Source organism: Mastigoproctus giganteus, chromosome 12, assembly GCF_048544385.1.
Source record: "Mastigoproctus giganteus isolate SK-2022 chromosome 12, ASM4854438v1, whole genome shotgun sequence".
Taxonomy (NCBI): Eukaryota; Metazoa; Arthropoda; class Arachnida; order Uropygi; family Thelyphonidae; genus Mastigoproctus; species Mastigoproctus giganteus.
Genome location: NC_143586.1, coordinates 567,450 through 588,141, shown reverse-complemented (window position 1 = coordinate 588,141; position 20,692 = coordinate 567,450). Strand labels below are relative to the sequence as shown.

The 20,692-nt window shown below is 36.1% G+C and overlaps 1 protein-coding gene across 4 annotated transcripts in view; it reads left to right on the top strand.

Moving 5' to 3' along the window:
* Nucleotides 1-20,692, top strand: part of LOC150076627 (uncharacterized) — a 404,400-nt gene that overhangs the window by 252,019 nt on the left and 131,689 nt on the right. For all 4 annotated transcript variants that reach the window (XM_090386197.1, XM_090386196.1, XM_090386195.1 and 1 more), the window contains one exon: nucleotides 3,362-3,491. In XM_090386197.1, coding sequence (XP_090242323.1) covers nucleotides 3,362-3,491 — 130 coding nt within the window. The remainder of the gene's footprint in view (nucleotides 1-3,361; nucleotides 3,492-20,692) is intronic.

Genomic DNA, 20,692 nt, shown 5'->3' with positions numbered 1-20,692 from the left:
GAAATCCTTGCTGTTTTTCTTAGCATCTTTTGCCAAAGATTTCTCGTAATCCGCCTTTGCCTGCCGAACCTCCTTTGTGACCTGATTACAGACTAGCTTATATCTGCTACAGGCTTCTGCGTCACCTGATAATTTATATGCATCCCATGCATTTTTCTTCTCTGACACGAGTCTCATTAGTTCATTTGATAACCATTTAGGCCTAAACCTTGAACAATATTTCTTCATCGGTATGAAAAGTCTAGTAGCTTCCACGATTAATTCCTTGAATGCTTCCCACTTAGAATTTACTGTTTGTAACATCGTCAGTTGATCCCACTGTACAGAATTTAAAAACTGTCTGAGACCACTGTACTCCCCTTTACGGAAGCAAAAACCCTTTCCTTTACCCCTGACAGTAGTTACCTCTTTGAGTAAATCCCACTTCAGCACACTGTGATCACTGCCACCTAGTGGTTCCTTTATCTGCAAATTCTTAATACACGAATGATCACTGCTGATAACCAGATCAAGAGTATTACTTTCTCTGGTTGCCTCTCGAACATGCTGCTGCAGAAAACAATCATCCAATAAATCCACAAAAGTCTGACTAGTGTGTGAGTGACCAACCCACAAGTTCCAGTCAATATCTGGGAAGTTAAAATCCCCCATTATAAGACATTCTGATTTACTGATCCACTCTATTTCTCTGTACAATTGTTCATTGTACTCATTCGAGTCATTAGGCCTATAACACACTCCTACTCTTATTTTTGCTTTCGCAGTGCTTATGTCACACCAAACTGACTCAACAGTGCACTGTCCATCTATATCAACTGGATGCACTTCTTTTGATTTTATGTTTTTCTTAATTAACAGCATAACACCTCCTCCCTTTCTGTCCTGTCTATCCTTTCTGTACACATTGTAGTCCCCAAATTCCAGTTCTGCATTCCTTATATCTTTGTGACACCACGTCTCTGCTATCCCAACAATATCCGCCTTTGATGTCTTGACCAACACTTCAAATTCATCAAATTTATTTACTATACTTCTAGCATTGGTATACATGCAAGCATACATGCTCCTATGCCTATTCCTTGTTACCCCAATTATGATGTTAGTAAGTTTAATTCTAATGTCTCCTCTTGAACATATATCAGTTCCGGTTCTTTTCTTTGTTAATATTTTATTTACTGAACTAAAATTGCTTTCAATCATATAAGATGTTAGAAAATAAAGAAGTACTCTGGCCATTTCAGACCTCATTGTTGGATAAAGTACTTTAGTTGTTCTTGATGTCCACAACCCAGCTATTCCATCTTTTTCGAATTTATATTTGCATTCTTTGTTACATTTTAATTCAATGAGTTAGTCGTGAATTTCTTCACTAGAAGACCTGGCATCACATCCAATTGGATCTAACATCCATGGCTTTACTTCAAAAGAAAATAAAGCTGAAAATCTATTTCATTTCACCTTTTAAAGCAAAAAAACGATCTGAATAATTCTTAAGGTCATTCTCAGCGAGATATTCATGGATTTCAGCTAACTATTACATACCATGAAATTGTTTTCTAATTAAATTACTTCAAATAGAGGAACTCCCTGACTTATGTAAGTCGGGGAAATTCCCCCATGCTTGGTGTAGCACTCGCACTGTGCTCATTGAATTGATTAAATTAAAAAATAAAGTTCAAAAACATGTAAATAGAATTATTTATTGTATTTATTCAATTTTTTATCTCATGGGCAGGAAAAATTACCAAAGCGTGCAATTTAAAAAAATTACAAAAAAAGAGGGGAGACAGGCATAACGTCAGTAAGTTTTACTTCTCGAGCATCATTGCCAGAATCGGCATCTTCAGCTGATAAGTACGGCGCTGCGCAGGTTAAGGGCTGTGGAGATTTAGAAGGGTTTGGCCAATCAACCTGACGAAAGAACATATTAATAGATGACTGGACGGTGGCTTTTTTAATTTCATCGTTGATTTATTTGTAGCAAGCAAGCATATCATTCATCCCTCTGTTAACTTTTAAGAATAATTTGCTGTCAGGATCCATCTTCTCAAACCTCACCATTGGCGATGCAATTTCACAAAATGCCATTCCATCTCTCTGGTTATGATGCGTCTCGGCTCTTCATTTGGTTCATCTTAAGCTTCGTCAGCATTTTCTTCTTTCACTATCGCTGCCTGCAAGTCAATAAGTTTTTCATTAGATAATTCCTTTTTGTCCTCTATTAACTCCTCCACCTCCTCTTTGGCATCAACCTCCAACTGAAATAGCTCTGCAACCTTTACAATCTCAACTGTAACCTCTTCATATGATTTGTCTTTTTCAAATCCTTCGAAGCCTTTTTTGAGCATTGGGCATATTTTCTTCCCTGCACCATTTAAATAACTTTTAGTAATTTCCGCAAGATGACGTGGTAAATATTGTAAGATTTCCAAAAGTCTCTTAGCATTAAATTTTTCTCACTGTCTACTGCAGACAATGCCTGAGCAAATGTTGCGTGTAAATAGTATGCCTTTAAATTTGAAATGACACTCTGATCTATAGGTTGGATGAGTGAAGTCGTGTTTGGCGGTAGAAATATGACTCTCACGTTTGAATTGATATCATCTAGATTTGTAGGATGTACAGGAGCATTATCTAATAGAAGCAAAATTTAAAGGAACATCATTGTCTTTACAATATTTTTCAACCTCGGGAATGAAGCAGCATTTAAACCAATTCTCAAAGAGAAATATTGTTATTCATTCTCTCTGGTTTGATCAGAAATGCATGGGTAGTGTGGCTTTATTGATGCTCTTAATGCATGAGGATTTCTAGAATGGTACACAAGCAGTGGTTTTAATCTGTAATCTCCCACTGCATTAGCCCCAAGCAAGATCATGGCCCTATTTTTTTGAAGCCTTGAAACCTGGTATTGTCTTTTCTTCTTTGGCAGTGTATGTTTGATCCAGCATTGTTTTCCAATACAGAGCCGTCTTGTCAACGTTAAAAATTTGCTGCATTGAATTAGCCGCCTACATCAATAATTCTTCCAACACATCACAAAATTTCTCTGCAACTGCAGAATTGGCATTGGCGACTTCACCACATACTTTTATATTGTGGAAACCAGCGCAATGCTTGAACCTATTAAACCACCCGTTGCTTGCCACGAACTTGGCTTGGAGTTTGCCATACTTATCCTTAATATCCTTATAAATGCTTCTTGCTTTTGCATGAATGGCCATTTGCTCAGGGGCACTGGATTCTGAATCTGATTTTCCATCCATATTGTTAATAGCTTTTTCATCTTCAATATAGCACTGAATACTGTTTTGTGATCACTGTTAATCTTAAAGCGTTGTTTCATTTTGTGTATTTCTAGTCGGCAGTTTGAGACAGAACCAGATCTGGCTACATCGGAGCAGTTGCAAAAAAGGGCAGCAAGATTTCAAACTTCTAGTAACAAGAAAGGGAGGACACATTCTATAGTATTAACGATTAATAATACAGTGGTAAGACTAATGCCCCTTTTATAATCTGTTGAACTTTAATTTAGAAGGTTAAGTAGAAAATGATTTCTGATTAATAACATTTTTTTGGAAACTGAAATCCATCCCCCCCCTCACTTCTATATTTAAAGAATTTCAAATGTTTATTGTCCAACCAATTCTCTCTCTGTGTATATATTAAATAAAGTAAATAGGAAGAAAATGAAAAAAGAAGAGATATTTATGGACAAGGCCACAGAAAAAACAGAAAGCACCCAAATAAAAGCTCCAAACCTGCGTTTAATTTGCTTGTAATTACAAAACTATAGTAACTAATTTATTTAGTGATACTTATGATTTGGACAGTGTTATTTACAAACAACAAAATTTACAATCTTACATTGATCCCAATTATGATCATATTATTTCTGAAATTTGGGTGTAGTTCTTAGCTTAAAGAAATTCCTTCTTTTGGATATAAATTTGGTTTATTCTCAAAAATTAACTTGCCCTTTTTGAAAAATAACTCCATCAGGACCTCTTAGAGTATTCTATTTGCTTTAAAACAATAATACTCCTGAAGGTTACCTGATATAGATCAGTATAATTTTCTCTGATTTAATCAAAACTATTTAAAAATATGCTCTAAATCTTTCCTTCTCAAAACTTTCAAACACCACAATTTTGACAGAATTAAAGTACAGTTTGAAGGAGTTACAAGAACATTTTGTTATTATCCTTATAGATAAAGCTTCCAATAATTATGCTTTCATTAAATGCTTATACTTTAAGGAAAGAACTTCAGTACATTGAAACTTATAAGCCCTATTTTATCACCTCACAATATCATTGCCAAAAATTTATTGGTATTGAACAAAAAAATGAAATTAAACATAAATAATTATAATTTTCCCTATGTATACTTTATGCCTGAATTTCACAAAACACCTGTAAGTTTCAGGTTTATTACTTCCTGCAGAAACAGTTATGCCCATTTTTAAGGTTATTAATGATAACCTTAAAAAACAGTATAGCATTTACTGAAACCCATTCTGGGCACCTTACCAATAATAAAATTTTATTTAATGATCTGGCCATTTTGGATGCATTATATACATGTAACATATATAAATCTAAAAACATTTTTTCATAAAATTTATCAGGAATATAAACAGGTAATTAAATATAATGTCAAATTTTGGAACAATCTTGTTGATCTGTGTATCTTCATCAATTTTGTCTTTGACAGAATGGTTTATCAACAAATTCAAGGCACATCACTGTGCAGTCCTGCATGATGTATTATTGCTGATTGATATATCTTTACTGTTTTGGAGTCCCCCCAGACATTCTTTTATTCAGATATGTTGGTGATTGGTGTGTGTTGTTTTCTTGATTTTCTGGATGAGTTTGGCCATCTATATTCTCAAGGGCTTACCTTAAGAAAATGTAATTTTTAATTAAAAAGCTAATGTTTGCACTTGGACAAATTTGATAAAATATGATGCCTTTAATTTTGATATGGTTCTTTACTCATTTTCCATAACTGTTTTCATTCATGATCATAATGTGCTCAGACCTCCATTCAAGGTCATCCTATCTGTGAAATGGGATTTGCTTCCCTGAAATACATGAGCGAACCTATTTTCTACTTCTGTCCATTTTTACTTCCTTATATTCTTCTTTTATTTCTTGTGACTTGTTAGTTTTATTATGAACCCTTAGCAAGAAGCCAGATTCTTCCTTTCCGACATTTTTCTTCCTTCACAAAGTTTTAGGTTAATTTTCTGTATAATTTTTTTTTTTACTATAATGCTCATTTGCAATCTGTTCGAGATAACGAACATTAAGTAAATCTGATGTATGACAAATGTCAGTAGGATTGTCTTGAATGAAGGAGATGTCCAGCGACGACACTTCTATTGAGTTTACTTAATCAGTAATCTATCCGGTGCATTTGCACCGGATAGATTAGTTTAATTAAGACATTAAGCACCACACTAAGTCCAACAGATGTTGGCATTAGCTAGCTGATATCCTCTGCTTTCGGGCTTGTTCTGATAATACCCCCTAGCCTCTTTGGTGTCTCACAGTCTGGAAAACTTGTGCCCACCGATTGGCTAGCCAGGGGGTATTAGAATGATATATTTTATTTTATTTTTTAATTTTTAATGTATTTTAACATTACTGACTTAAACACATGAAGTATACTCCCAGAACTATGTTCAGGGTCTTGCTATAGGAACAGGAGTCACAACCCCGGCTGTCCTAGCATACCTACTTTCCCTTTACTTCTGATCTCTTTCCACTGTTCTAGTACCCTATATTATTATTTCTTGTGAGCCATTAGTTTACCGAATGAAATATCAAGATTCTATTTTTCTACTATAACTCGCTTTTTTCACCTTTCACAAAGATCAAGACTACTTTACGCTACTTTGACAGTTTATCGTTTTTCCTCTATCCTGGAATGTATTCATTTTTTAAATGCAGATCTCCTGTAGCACACCCAATAATCTTAATTTTGGCAACTTACTGCCTCCTGTTTCCAATGCTTAGGGTCACTATGACATACTATAAATATTCCTAGATGAAACCAGGTTTTTCCTTTTTCTACTGCAGCGTGTTGGGTCTCTTCCCACCATCCACACTTCGACTTCTGCTTGGTATCTCAGTAAGTTGTTTCCTTGTCTTTCCTTTCTTGCTTTTTATCTCATTTTATTTTCCTCTTGCTTATGTTTCTTTTCCTTTTCCTGTTTACCCCCTTTGTCTGTCAGCCATGAGATTTATGTTCAGCATTCCACTTACCACTACTTTTGATCAGGCTTCCGCATGCACATAATTCAAATTTCATCATGATTTCATTGCTTTAACCATGTGCTACATATACAGTGAAACTTCTCCTAATGGACACCTCTCTTTAGCAAACATCTCTCTACAACGGACATTTTCAAATTCCCCAACTCTCTTCTATTGGTTTTAACGTGTTTTCAGCTTCTGCCTAGCGGACATTCTCTGTAACGGACGCGGACAGGCAATCTGCACTGTTTCGTTTAGATTAGCACTTAACTTGATCTCCCCATAACGGACAGCGGGCGAGCTCACAGCCCTTTTTCTAGAAACGTTTCTTCCACGTATTGCCTCAGTCGTGTGTTTATTTTCTATTTCCGATTCTCTGAATTTTATCAAGGTTTGCGTCGCGGTTCTAAACCCTTTTTCAAGAATTTTAAGGCACTTGTAAACCTTCTGATGAATTCGGTGTGTGCAGTGGGGTGGGGAGGGATTTGTTGGCCTTTCGTCTTTTGAGTTTCAGTTTTCAGTTTTGTTCAGTGTCGTGTGAAGTGCACAGTGTCTTCTCGTAAACATTTAACTTTAAAAGATAAAGTCGAACTCATTAATGCGTATGATCGGCAAAAAAATAGTGTTCGCAATCTCACTGCAAAATTCAAAATCGCGAAGACGCAGGTAAGCGACATCCTAAAGAAAAAAAATGAACTGCTCAAACAATTTTAGCAACACATAAATGATCAGGTTCAAAAATCATTCCCGAAAACTGTTGGACTTAAATTGACAATGTTACGTATGAGTGGTTTTGTTGCGCATGTGCTAAAATAGCACATGCCCAACATTATTTATTATTTCCTATTATTATTTCCCTAATAATAGGCCCATTTTCCCTACCTATTATTAGGGAAAAGGCTTTGGAGGTTGCGAAATCTATGGGAGTAAATGAGTTCAAAGCTTCTGTGGGATGGCTAGACAAGTTCAAAACTCTGCATAAACCGTAAGTGGTTTATGGAAAACCGTAAGTGGTGAAGGTGGATCTGTTGATACTAGGATTGTAACAGAGTGGACCGTCAAATTGGAAGATTTATGTCATGATTTTGAAGCTAAGGATATTTACAACTGTGACGAAACAGGGTTGTTTTTTAAAAGCTCTTCCTGAAAAAACAATGAGTCTAAAAAATGAAAAGTGCCAGGGTGGAAAAATTTCTAAGGAACGCTTGACTGTACTATTGTGTACAAATATGCTGGGAGACGTTGAACAACCTCTTGTTATAGGAAAACCACAAAATCCTCGTTGTTTTAAGGGCATAAAGTTGAATCTTTTGAAGATTCAAAAGATTTTGTGACTGGAAGTCTAATAAAAAAGCGTGGATGACACGAGATATCATGAGCAAATCGATAAGTCACTTTAACCAAAACATGACTCGTCAAAACAGAAAAATTATTCTTTTCATGGATAATGCTGCATCTCACCCGCACATTGAATTGTATCATTCAAATCGTTTTTCTGCCACCAAACACATCTGCAGAGTGTCAGCCCTTGGATCAAGGGATAATAAAAATTTTAAACTTCACTACAGAAAACATGTTTTAACTTATCTCATTGCAAACATGAACGATGTAACATGTGCGAGTGACCTTGCAAAGAAACTCAGCATCCTAGATGCGATTCAATGGATTTCCTCTTCAGTAAACGCAATTAGAAAACCAACTGTCGTGAACTGTTTTGTAAAGTCTGGCTTCTCAAACGCAAAAATTGAAGTTGTGAACAGCAATGTGGAGCACCAACAAGAACAAGAACTTCAACATCTATTGATAATGTATGATACTTCCGCTACAAGTGAACCCGGCTACAAAGATATAGACTCGAACCTCACTACAGAAGATGGTGCTCTAGATATCAACGACATTGTCATCGATATTTTTCAAGAAGTTTCTCATGAGGATGAAGAAATGGAAGGAGGTCATTCTGTCGAAGAACATATTAATGACGAACCACCGATGAAAATAGAAGCGCTCATACAAATCAATCGTTTAAAAATGTTTTTCGCCGCTGAAGAAGATATTGCAGGACTTTCGATGGTTTCTTCACTCCAAACAAATGTTGAAAACAGAATTATCAGCCGAAAGAAGGTGCAGAAGGAAATAAGTGATTACTGTATGTATTTTTCTTAAGATAAAGTCATAATATGCATAGCACAATTGTATGTATATTATTTACAAAAATATTGTGCGAAATCTGTATATAATTTAATTTAATTTTACATTAAACATTTAACGATTTTTCTTTATCTCTTGTGTATGTAATTGTATATTATTCTCGTTCTCCATGGCTGTCCGTTAAAGGGAAGTTTCACTGTATTTCATGTTAGAAACAGAGGCCTTACTTCGTGCTGTCTTTCCTATGGTTTTGACGGTTGGCCCTTGAAGATGTTAAAATCATCGGATATATAGCATTAGTACTTGTTTTGGTGTATGATTTATATTTTTCAGGTACCTATGGATTTTTTTACCTTTTTACTTCCGGTTTTGTTTCCTCTCTCTCTTTACCACATTCTACTTATGTACATTTCATTATGGTCATTGGGTTCCTTCTGCTATAATTAGTGGTGCCCATAGTCCATAATCTATTTTAATATCATTCTAAATGTCATTCCTAATATCACTGTAACCTTTCTCTACAACCTCTTATTATTAATATATATATATATATATATTATGTGAGGTAAAAGTTAGATAAAAGTAATAAAAATAAATAAATATGGCTATGTAGCTATCATTAGAGGCAGCAAATGCACATCCTCCACATGATGCCTAATTATATCTGATAATTAAAATAAATATGATATTTAAATAAAATCATCAGCCAGTAGTACGGCAATAATGCAGAGCGAAATGAAACGCAAAATAATATAAATAAACAAACAGGGAAGGGAAAGTAGAGATAATAGGACAAAAAGGTAGTCGATAATCCCCTATATAATTTAGTCAATTAAGTCATTAAACCCAATTAATAAAAAACGATATAAATTTAAATAATGCCAATTATAAATAATTTAGCGGTACCGCCCTTGAAGGTACCAGTTCCAAAAGACGTGAAATATCACCAAAAAAGGGTTAAAGAAACTACCAAAAAACTAAAATATCAAAATAATAGACTGACCATCATGCCCCATATCGACAGAGGACCACGAGGCCAATAATGGTCATGGAATCGCTGCATTTCAATCGTCATACAAATCATCGCAAAGGCAGAAATATCGAAGAACCAAACCACCCCTCCATTCTCCGATAGATCAACCAATGCAGAGGATTTGCATGGCGGTGGTCCTTATGCAGCGAAAAATAATCTATAGAACAGACAGCACTCTTGATCAGAGCCACACCACTGACATAATGCAAGCTTAACCAGCTTATATAATAGAAAGGAAAAGAATAGATTGTTATGCTAAATAAGCAGCACCTGTGCCGCCATCTATTCTTTTCCTTTCTATTATATAAGCTGGTTAAGCTTGCATTATGTCAGTGGTGTGGCTCTGATCAAGAGTGCTGTCTGTTCTATAGATTATTTTTCGCTGCATAAGGACCACCGCCATGCAAATCCTCTGCATTGGTTGATCTATCGGAGAATGGAGGGGTGGTTTGGTTCTTCGATATTTCTGCCTTTGCGATGATTTGTATGACGATTGAAATGCAGCGATTCCATGACCATTATTGGCCTCGTGGTCCTCTGTCGATATGGGGCATGATGGTCAGTCTATTATTTTGATATTTTAGTTTTTTGGTAGTTTCTTTAACCCTTTTTTGGTGATATTTCACGTCTTTTGGAACTGGTACCTTCAAGGGCGGTACCGCTAAATTATTTATAATTGGCATTATTTAAATTTATATCGTTTTTTATTAATTGGGTTTAATGACTTAATTGACTAAATTATATAGGGGATTATCGACTACCTTTTTGTCCTATTATCTCTACTTTCCCTTCCCTGTTTGTTTATTTATATTATTTTGCGTTTCATTTCGCTCTGCATTATTGCCGTACTACTGGCTGATGATTTTATTTAAATATCATATTTATTTTAATTATCAGATATATATATATATATATATATATATAAGCTAAATTGAAATAGGATATTGCCAGTAGCATGGCAAACCAGTAGAGTGAAAATTAACTGAACCAAATAAAATAACAATAACAGAAAAATATGGGGGGGAAGGATAAAGAAGAAAAGGGTAGTGTCGGAGCAACGTTCCTAAAATAATTTAGAAATTAAGCCAATTAAAAGAAATTTAGCGGTGCCTCCTAGTAAGCAACAGTTTCCGAATTATGTGAAATATCACTCAGGTGGAAACAAACTAACAACATTGCATGACCAAATAAACTGAAAATTAATAAACACACACACACACACACACACAGGAACTCCCCGACTTATGTAAGGGTTGCGCTCTGGGAACGCTACGTGCGTCGGAATTTTCCAAATGCTTGTGCAGCACTTGAAATGTGCTCGCTGAATTGATTGAATCGCAAAAGAAATGTTCAACGAACAAGTAAATAGAATTATTTATTGTATTTATTCAATTTTTTATCTCTTGCGCAGGAAAAATTACAAAAAAGAGAGATGGGTATAACGTCAGTAAGTTTTACTTATTGAGCATAGTTGCCAGAATCAACGACTTCAGCTGATAAGTGTTGAGGGCTGTGGAGATTTAGAAAGGGTAGGCTGCTCAACCTTACGAAAGAACATATTAATGGATGACTGGATGGTGGCTTTTTTCTTTTCATCATAGATTTCTTTGTAGCTAACAAGCATATCGTTCGCCCCTCTTAACTTTTAAGAATCGTTCACTGTCAGGATCCATCTTCTCAAACCTCGCCATTACCAATGCAATTTCATGAAATGCCATTGGCATCTCTCTGGTGATGAAGCATCTCGGCTCCTCATTTGGTTCGTCTTGAGCTTCGTCAGCATTTTGCTTCTTTCACTATCGCTGCCTGCAAGTCAATAACTTCTTTGTTAGATAATTCCTTCTCTTCTTCCTCTATTAACTCCTCCATGTCTTTTGCATCAACCTCCAACTGAAGTAGCTCTGCAACGTTTACAATCTTATCTGTAACCTCTTCATATGATTCATCTTTTTTTCAACACCTTCAAAGCCTTTTATGTGCCATGGGCATATTTTCATCCATGCGTCATTTAAACAACTTTTAGTAATTTCCGCCCAGGCCTTTTAATAGTTAAGATGCTGTGGTAAATATTGTAAGATTTCCAAAAGTTGGATGAGTGAAGTCTTGTTTGGCGGTAGAAATATGACTCTCGCTTTCAAATTGCAATCATCTAGATGCATAGGATGTCCAGGAGCATTATGTAATAGAACCAAAATCTTGAATGGAACTTTATTATCTTTACAATGTTTTTCAACCTTGGGAGTGAAGCAGTATTTAAACTAATCCTCAAAGAGAGATATTGTTATCCATGCTCTCTGGTTCGATCGGAAATACATGGGTAGGGTGGTCTTAATTGCACAAGGATTTGCAGAATGGTACACAAGTAGTGGTTTTAATTGTAATCTCCCACTGCATTAGCCCAAGCAAGTGTGTGGCCCTCTTTTGATGCCTTGAAACCTGACATTGTATTTCCCTCTTTGGCAATGTATGTTCATTCTGGCATTTTTTTTCCAATACAGAACAGTCTCGTCAATGTTAAAAGTTTGCTGCATTGAATAGCCGTCTTCATCAATAATTTTTGCAAACACATCACAAAATTTCCCTGCAGCTGCAGAATCGGCACTTGACGACTTCATCACATACTTTAACGTTGTGGAAACCAGCACAATGCTTGAACCTATTAAACCACCCGTTGCTTGCCACAAACTTGGTTTCGGTTTCGCTGTACTTATCCTTAATATCTTTATAAATACTTGTTGTTTTTGCTTTAATGGTCATTAGACTTAGGGCACTCGCTTCTGAATCTGATGTTCCATCCACATTATTAACAGCTGTTCCATTTTCAATATAGCACCTAAATGCTGTTTTGTGATCACTGTTGATCTTAAGTGCTTTGATCCTTTGAAATGTTCTTTTATATGTGCACTGTCCTTTAAATTGGTATTCACTGTTGAAGCAGCAAGACCTGCTTGGGCCCCTTGCAATAGATCTTAATAATTTTCATCTTCATTTCTAAATCAATTTTGTTTTGTTTTGTGGCACTATCACCACTTGAACTTTTCCGTTGGTTGCTTTCCCTTCATTGTAATACGTAAATAGGAATCGAGAGAAGTTTCTGAAAATGTTGTTTCTTTTATGATTGAAGATTTCACGATAATACCGTAACGTTAAAAACCCACAGAATTGCAGTTATTGGTATTATCGCAAATGTAATAAGATAGTGTTTACTACCCATTTACGGAGGATTGATTCAACCTTTTGATAACTATTTTGACATTAATCCTGCTTGTGATATATGGCAGCAAAGTAATTTTTTTTTTTTTTTTTTTTTTTTTTGCGCATGCACAGTCCTAAACCTTATCGACAGGTTCATTAGTTGTGGAAGCTGTTTTAATGTTGACATACCTCAGAAATTGGACCCATGGTTGGAAGGTTACATAACCACACTTTACGAAAAAGAGTATAGTTATGCGAAAATTATTGATAGGTGCAAGTCAAAATTTAGTGTATCGAAGTTTGGCATCCATAAGATTTTGAATGGCAAAGGAAAAGGCCGAAAAACCTGCAACCTGCTCCAAGTCGAACGAGGGAGGTAGTACAAAAAGTACAGTCGCTCGTTGTCAGTAAAAATCCAAAAACCCAAAGAGCTATAGTGTCACGTGTGGGAACTTTCCAGTCAACCGTTTGTCGCATAATGGACAAAAAGATGCAACTGGAGAAGAAGCGCAAGGCCCACATACACTACCTACGAGTAAGGCACGTTGCAGAGCGCCGGGTCAATGCTCGAAAACTGAAAATTATCTGGCAGCTGAAAGGTGGAAATTTGTAGAAACATTGGATGAAGCGTGGGTATACCTCTCAGATTGCAACAAAATTTGGGCAATTTATTACTGTCCACAGGGCGATAAGGCCTTTCCAACATGGGTGCGTCAGTGCAAGGAAAGTTTTGGCCAAGGTTTTATGGTTGTAGCTGATTTTTGTTATAATGGCAAATTTGAGTTGTGTAGAGTCGCTAAAAACATGAAAGTCAACTTAGTGTATTACCAGACTGAAGTTCTACAGCCGTTGTTTGAACATGAAATACACACATTGTACAGTTCTGATCCTGAAAATGTCTGGGTGCACCAGGATAAGGCGTCCACCCACACGCCACGTTCCACCCATATTTTTTTGCAGAGAATGGAAGCGGCAACAGGTATTCATTCAATCCCATTTGAAGATATACCTGTTAAATCACTTGATGCCACACCCATGGATTTTTGGACATTCGGACTTTTCAAAAGAGCTCTCAGAAACTGCTGCCCCAGAACTGTTGAAGTTTTGTGGAAAGTCTGCCAACAGGAATAGGACAGGGTCGACTTGGCCGTTTTGCAGCATGCTTCACTTCAATGGAAATTGCTATGCTGTGCAATAGCTGTGCAGGGAATACAAAGAGAACACAACCGGTGGCAGCAGCATGGAATTTCGTAGTTTTAAAGAACTGTCAAAATTGTTATTAAAAGGCTGAATCAACCCTCTGTATAATTAAATGCACTAACAGAAAAGCCCATTAAACCAGAAAGTGCAAATTGTTTTTTGGTCGTGACCTCTAGAAACGTGCTTTAGAAAAATATCACAAGGGTGTTTCAAATTGATTCTTATAACGGGAACATATGATAACGATGAGAGTAGTGCAATTTCCTTATAAATATGACTTTTAGAGAGAGATAATAGCTTAGTAATATAGCTAAATTTTCAACTTCCAAGGACTTGGAATGAATTAAAAAAAAAAAAAAAAGTTATTGGATTCACATTACAATATTTTCACCATACCTCCATTTATTCCTACAGGATGAAAAATACATTTACATGATTTTTTAAAGTTTGCATCAGCCGGCAAACACTTATGTAAAGTCGAATTTCCATAAGTCGAGTATTACGTAAGTCGGGGAGTTCCTGTATATGGTATACAAAAAGGGAAGGGAGAAAGGGACAATGATTATGTAAAGGGCTTCATTGACTACGGCCACTGATAGAAAGAACCCAGTGACCATAATGAATATAAGTTAAGAGGTATATGTAAAACAGTAAAGGAACGAATGAAACCATGGTATATATATAAAAAAAGTGTATATATAGAAATATACATATAAAAAATATATGAATAAAAAAAATAAAGAATGCACAACCTCTGTGTCGTTATCAAGAGACAACCACCAAAATTGCATGAAAGTACAACAGTATAAAGAGTCCGTTTCTGATGCTGCTTTGCATGATGAATAATGATTAAAACAAAGGATTAAGAAATTAGTGAATTTAGAATTAAATATGTATAAAATGAGATTAAGGCCAAAATAAATATATGGGGGGAATACAATCTGCGGGCATGTGGTTTATGGTTGACTAAAGGAGGAACAAAAAGAAAACAAACAAAAGAAAAGTACAGTCAGTCCTCGTATAATACGTGTTTACACTACACGAATTCGATCATACGCGATTTATAAATAGGAGAACGATATCATGTATAACACGAACTGAATTCGCTTGTGCACGATTCGCCTTTGTGTTTACAAGAAATGGCAGTCAAACGCGAATCCCCCCCCCCAGCCGAACGCAACACAATAGGTATAAAGAGAAGGTTCTGAAAATGTGTTTGTTTTTTTATATCAGTGAAGGGAAAACACATTTCATCATAATAACGTAAAAACCCACACAATTCCAGCTATTGGTATTATTGCAAATGCAATTAGATTGAGTTTACTACCAGTTTCAAACAGATTCCACTAGCAGAAATGCAACTGGAAATTGTTTTATGGTAGTAACCCCCAGAAATGTGCTTTAGTAAAATGTGAGCTAAAAAAAAAGTAAAGTGCAGCCATTATCAACCCAATGCAGGATGGAAGCCTCCTCAAAAATTCATGCTGAGGGAAATGGACCATAATCTGCCTTGCTGGTCCAGTGCGGGTTGGCAGATCAACCGTATTCAGCAGTAAGGGGCTTGAACCCCGGCCTACTCAAAGAGCGTGTGCTATTGCACTCCCACTCCTGCCCACTCGGCTACGGAGGCCTTTATAGTGTGATAATAAAATACGTGTTTTATTACAATAATTTATTGTGTCTGGTAATGTTTTGATTACAAATGTGTGGTCAATCTTGGGTGGTCGGCACCTAACCCTATTTTTCCCATAGGGCCTGTTGTTTTATTGCACGAGGGTTTCTAGGAACACAACTATCGTGCTATATGAGGACTGACTGTACTGTATTTCTTTGATTCTAAAAAGTCTCTAAAAACGGGGTGCATCTTACAATCGCCTTTTTTTTTTTTTTTTTTAATTTTCCCACACTTTGCAGAGCACCACACGTTTTGGTTTTATTGAAACTCCGCCTCCAAGTTTGACCGTTTTCACATTCTCCAATTCCATTGGAGAATAAAGTGCTGTGGGTGATTTCACGTGCTTTTGAAATGTAAAGCCACGATTATTTCATTATAGTGGAACTCACTCAGCGAAAACAAGGAAGTTTTGTTTGTATCTTCAAAAGTATGTAAGAAGTGGAGTTACTGTATTTCGTTAATTTTGATCACTTATTGCACATTAAAATGTCAAAAAGATTGCACTACGAAGCTGCATTGAAACAAAAAGTTATTGTGTATGCAAAAGAACATGGAAATAGAGTTGCGTGTTGACATTTTGACATCACTGAAGTAAATGTTCGTCATTGGAGAAATGATCACAATTTCATATTTTTGTGCAAAGCAACAACCAAGTGCTTTACACGGCCTAAGAAAGGAAGATTTCCACAAGCCGTTGAAGCTGTGATATGTTTTGTAATGGAGACATGCTCAAAAGGATTACTCATCACTCGACAAGCCATGCATTTGAAAGCCAGAGAAATTGCCAAGCCCCTGGGAATAAAGAAAATAATTTTTAAAGGCAGTTGTGGCTGATGCGACAGACTCGTGTGTCGTAGTGGATTATCATAAGGGCAGCGAATGTCTATCTGTCCAAAAATTCCTGCAGACTTTCAACAGAAGCTGATTAACTTTCAGCGATAGGTGATGAAATTAAGAAAAAAAAACTGAGTTTAGTCAAATTGTAAATGCTGATGAAACCGCAGTCGTCTTCGACATGTCTCGAAATTACACAGTCAGTGCTAAAGGTGCTAAAATAATCAAGATTATAAGCACAGGCTACGAAAAGCAGCATATCACTACGATGCTATGCATCACCGCTGATGGTTAAAAGTTGCCACCATATTTAATTTTAAATAGAAAAACCATACTGAAGAATGAAATTTTCTCCAAAGATGTTATTGGGCATGCACTAAAAAATGGATAAATGTTGGCAGAGCTTATGGAAGACTGGCTAAATGTTGTGTGGAATAGATGTCCTGGAAGTCTTCATAACCCCCCTAGTATACTTGATGCATTTCGTGGACATTTGTCCGAACGTGTCAAAAATAAAATCATGCAAAAACGTGGTGACTTGGTTGTGATTCTTGGTGGCATGACTAGCCAACTGCAGCCACTCGACGTTTCGATCAACAAACCATTTAAGGATTACTTGAGAAAGGAATATTAATCCTGGCTGTTGACTGACAACCTTCTGCTGACACCTTCTGGAAAAATTAAGAAAGCGTCGGCATCAAAATTGGCAGAATGGGTTTCAACAGCTTGGAAGCTGATCCCAGAAAGAATAGTAAAGTACTCATTTAAAAAATGTTGCATCACCACCATTCTTGATGGCTCAGAAGATGATATATTATGGAATAATGAAGATAACGACATCTCAGAAGAATCTGACCCTGAATGTGAAGTAGACTCTGATATTGATTCAGATGCAGATATTGATGGCTCAGAAGATTCAGAAGGAAGTGATGAATAACATACCTACTGATAAATACCGGTACTGTTGCTGTTGTTAGTAAATTTAATTCTATTATGATAAAAATATTTCTTAGATTTATTTTAGAGTTTTATTTTATTTATTTATTTTTTCTTAGAATCAAAGTTTTTTTTTTTTCTGAAATTAAGGTGAGTCTTACAATCGAATCCCGTCTTAGAATTGAAGAAATACGGTATTACTGCAATCTTGTCTAGATGATCTTTCAATGCAATCTTAAACAAGTGACTCCATTATTTTCCCCGGAGCAGAAGTTAAATTAACTGGTGTGTAATTACTTGTATCACCCTTAGATTCCCCTTAGTTAATTGGGATGAATTTGCACATCTCCAGTCCGTGGGAACTTCCCCTGAGTCCAAGGATGCTCTCATAATTATGGCTATTGGAAATTTTCCATTTAATGTGTTCCAAATTAGTTATGTAATATTTCACGTGTTTTGGAAACTCATTTAATTAGGACTATTTTTTCTAAATAATGTTTCCCCACCATTACTCTAACCTTACTTTTGCATGTTAAATTCTTCGCTCTACTGGTTTGCCCTGCTATTGGCATGCATCCATTTCTTTTTATTGTAACATGATATTACAGTTATATACAAGCAACATGTTGTGGTTTTTGCATTTTTGCTACCACTGATGTCTGCTATACTATTCTTTTTTTTATTTTCACTTATTTTTACTCTTATTTCTGCCGCCTGATTTTAGTTGCATTTGGATTTAATTAAATTATATATATATATTTTAATATATATACATATATATATATGTATATATATATATGCTTCGGTGCATTTGCCATATCCAGTTTATTTAACTCTCTGATGTTTTCTGTTTTTACTCTTTAATACAATCTTTTATATATTATATTATTACATATATATATATACACACACACACACACACACACACATACATATACACACATAGGGTTATTCAAAATGAAGTCCGGGGTTTCGAACAATTCCTGTACACACATGAGCAGACATAGGAAGAAAGAAATATTTCCAGAATGCAAGTATAGTAATGAAGTTTTTTTTACATACCTCATAAATATTCAATATGAGAGCCTTTAGTGATCCGGCAGACATCAACTCGGAAAAGGAATTCTTCCTACACACGGCTTAGTAAGTCAGGAGTGATGCTGTCATTGGTTTTGGTGATCCGATCTTTCAGTTCTGGTATAGTCTCAGGTAAGGGAGGCACAAAAACGTTATCCTTTACGAAACCCCACAGGAAGAAATTGCATGGCGTTAAGTCGGGAGACCGAGGCGCCAGGATTCGATCTACTGATCTGCAGCACTCCCACGTCCGATCCATCGCTGCGGTAAATGGCGGTTTAAAAAATTCCGGACTATATGATGGAAGTGACGTGGGGCACCATCTTGCTTTAGGATGAAGTTCGCACTATCATCCCGTAGTTGGGGTAGAAGCCATAAGTGTAATAAATCCAGATAAATCTCCCCAGTTACAATCTTTTCGCAAAAGAAAAATGGACCGTAAACTTTCCTTTGAAATATGGCGCAAAAGACATTTACTTTTGGAAAGTCCCGCTCGTGTTCCACATGTGTATGCGGATTTGATGTCCCCCAAAATCGCACATTCTGCTTATTCACTTTCCCCGACAAATGGAAGGTCGATTCATCAGAAAAAATCACTCTGTCAGCAAACGTGTCATCTTGTTCCATGTGTCTCTGCAGTGCATTGCAGAAGTTACTCCTCATGCACAGATCATCTGGTTTCAAAGACTGCAACAGGGTTAGACGATGTGGTTTCATTAGTAATCGCTTCCGTAAAACACTCCAAACTGTAGTTTGTAGGATGTGAAGTTCTTTGCTTGCCCTCATGGATTTCCTTGGACTCCTTAGAAAAATTTCCCTAATGCGTTCCACATTAGCATCTGATACGGGCGAGCGACCGGGACGTTTTCCCTTGCACAGACATCCTGGCTCCTTAAACTGCGTATACCATCGTTTAATTGTCTTGTCTGTTGGCAGATCTTTCTTAAATTTTGTCCGAAAGTGGCGTTGCACAACGGTAACAGATTTACTTATATGAAACTCCAACACAGTAAAGATTTCTCGTTACATTCCGAAGCCATGTCGCAACAGAGCAGAACTGGCGTCACAGGCAAACGAACGACTGCACGGCGGTTTGCGTCCATCACCATCTGGTGGTTAGCCGTGCAGCATATCAAACATCGCGAGCGTGGGAACGAAACTTGAGATATTATGCGTTCTTTCGAGATGGCTACAAATGATTATGACACATGCACTTTCCCAAAAAAAAAAATTCTGAAACCCCGGACTTCATTTTTAATAACCCTGTGTGTGTGTGTGTGTGTATATATATATATATGAATAACGTTTAAAATAGTTGGAAACTGAATCTTTCATAATAAAATAAAAATGTACAGCAAACATCAGAGGCAGCAAAAAGCATATTCCTCTACATGATGCTCGAAATATAACCATAAAAATAAATTAGAATAAAAATTAAAAATAATGCCAGCAGCATGGCAAGACAAGAGTGAAAATAGTTAAAATTAAACATAATGATCAAAACTACAGGGAGGGAAGAGAGGTGTAACAAGAATAAAAATATTGTTGCAGAAATTTTAAGGTAATTTAGAACATCTAAATATATAAGGTTAATAAAATATCAATTCATTAAATTTCGAAAGCCAATTACATATAAATTTAACGTCGCCACCTCTGACGGGCACCAGGTCCAAATTTATGTGAAATATCACCAACCACTACAATAAAATAAACCAAAAATAGACTGACCATTATGCCCCATCTCAACAGAGGGCCACAAGGCCAATAATGGTCAGGGAATCGCTGCATTTCAATCGCTAGACAAATCACAGCAAAGGCAAGTCGATTTTTTATCTTTACATTTAGATGTTCTAAATCATCTTAGTTTCTGCTGCAATATTTTTACTCTTGTTACCCCTCTTCCCTCCCTGTTGGTTTCATCATTATGTTTAATTTTGACTATTTTCACTCTTCTGTCTTGCCATGCTGCTGGAATTATTTATTTTTATTATTATTATATATATATATATTTTAATTCTTATTCTAATCTATTTTTTAATTTATATTTTAAGCATCATGTAGAGCAGGGGTCCCCAACCTTTTTCATTGGAGGGCCACATAAAAAATTCATAACAAATGGTGGGCCAGAGTCGGTGCAATTTTGACGACTAAAAATACTGTAAACCAAAAAAAACACAATTTTAGCGACTTCACCAGGTCAAACGGGGTGTAAAAGATAGAAAAACTATCAAAAATTATAAACAAGGGATATTTATTGTAAATAAAGACAGTCATATTAAAAATCACAATTTTTATTATTATAATCACATTTGATATTACAGAAATAGC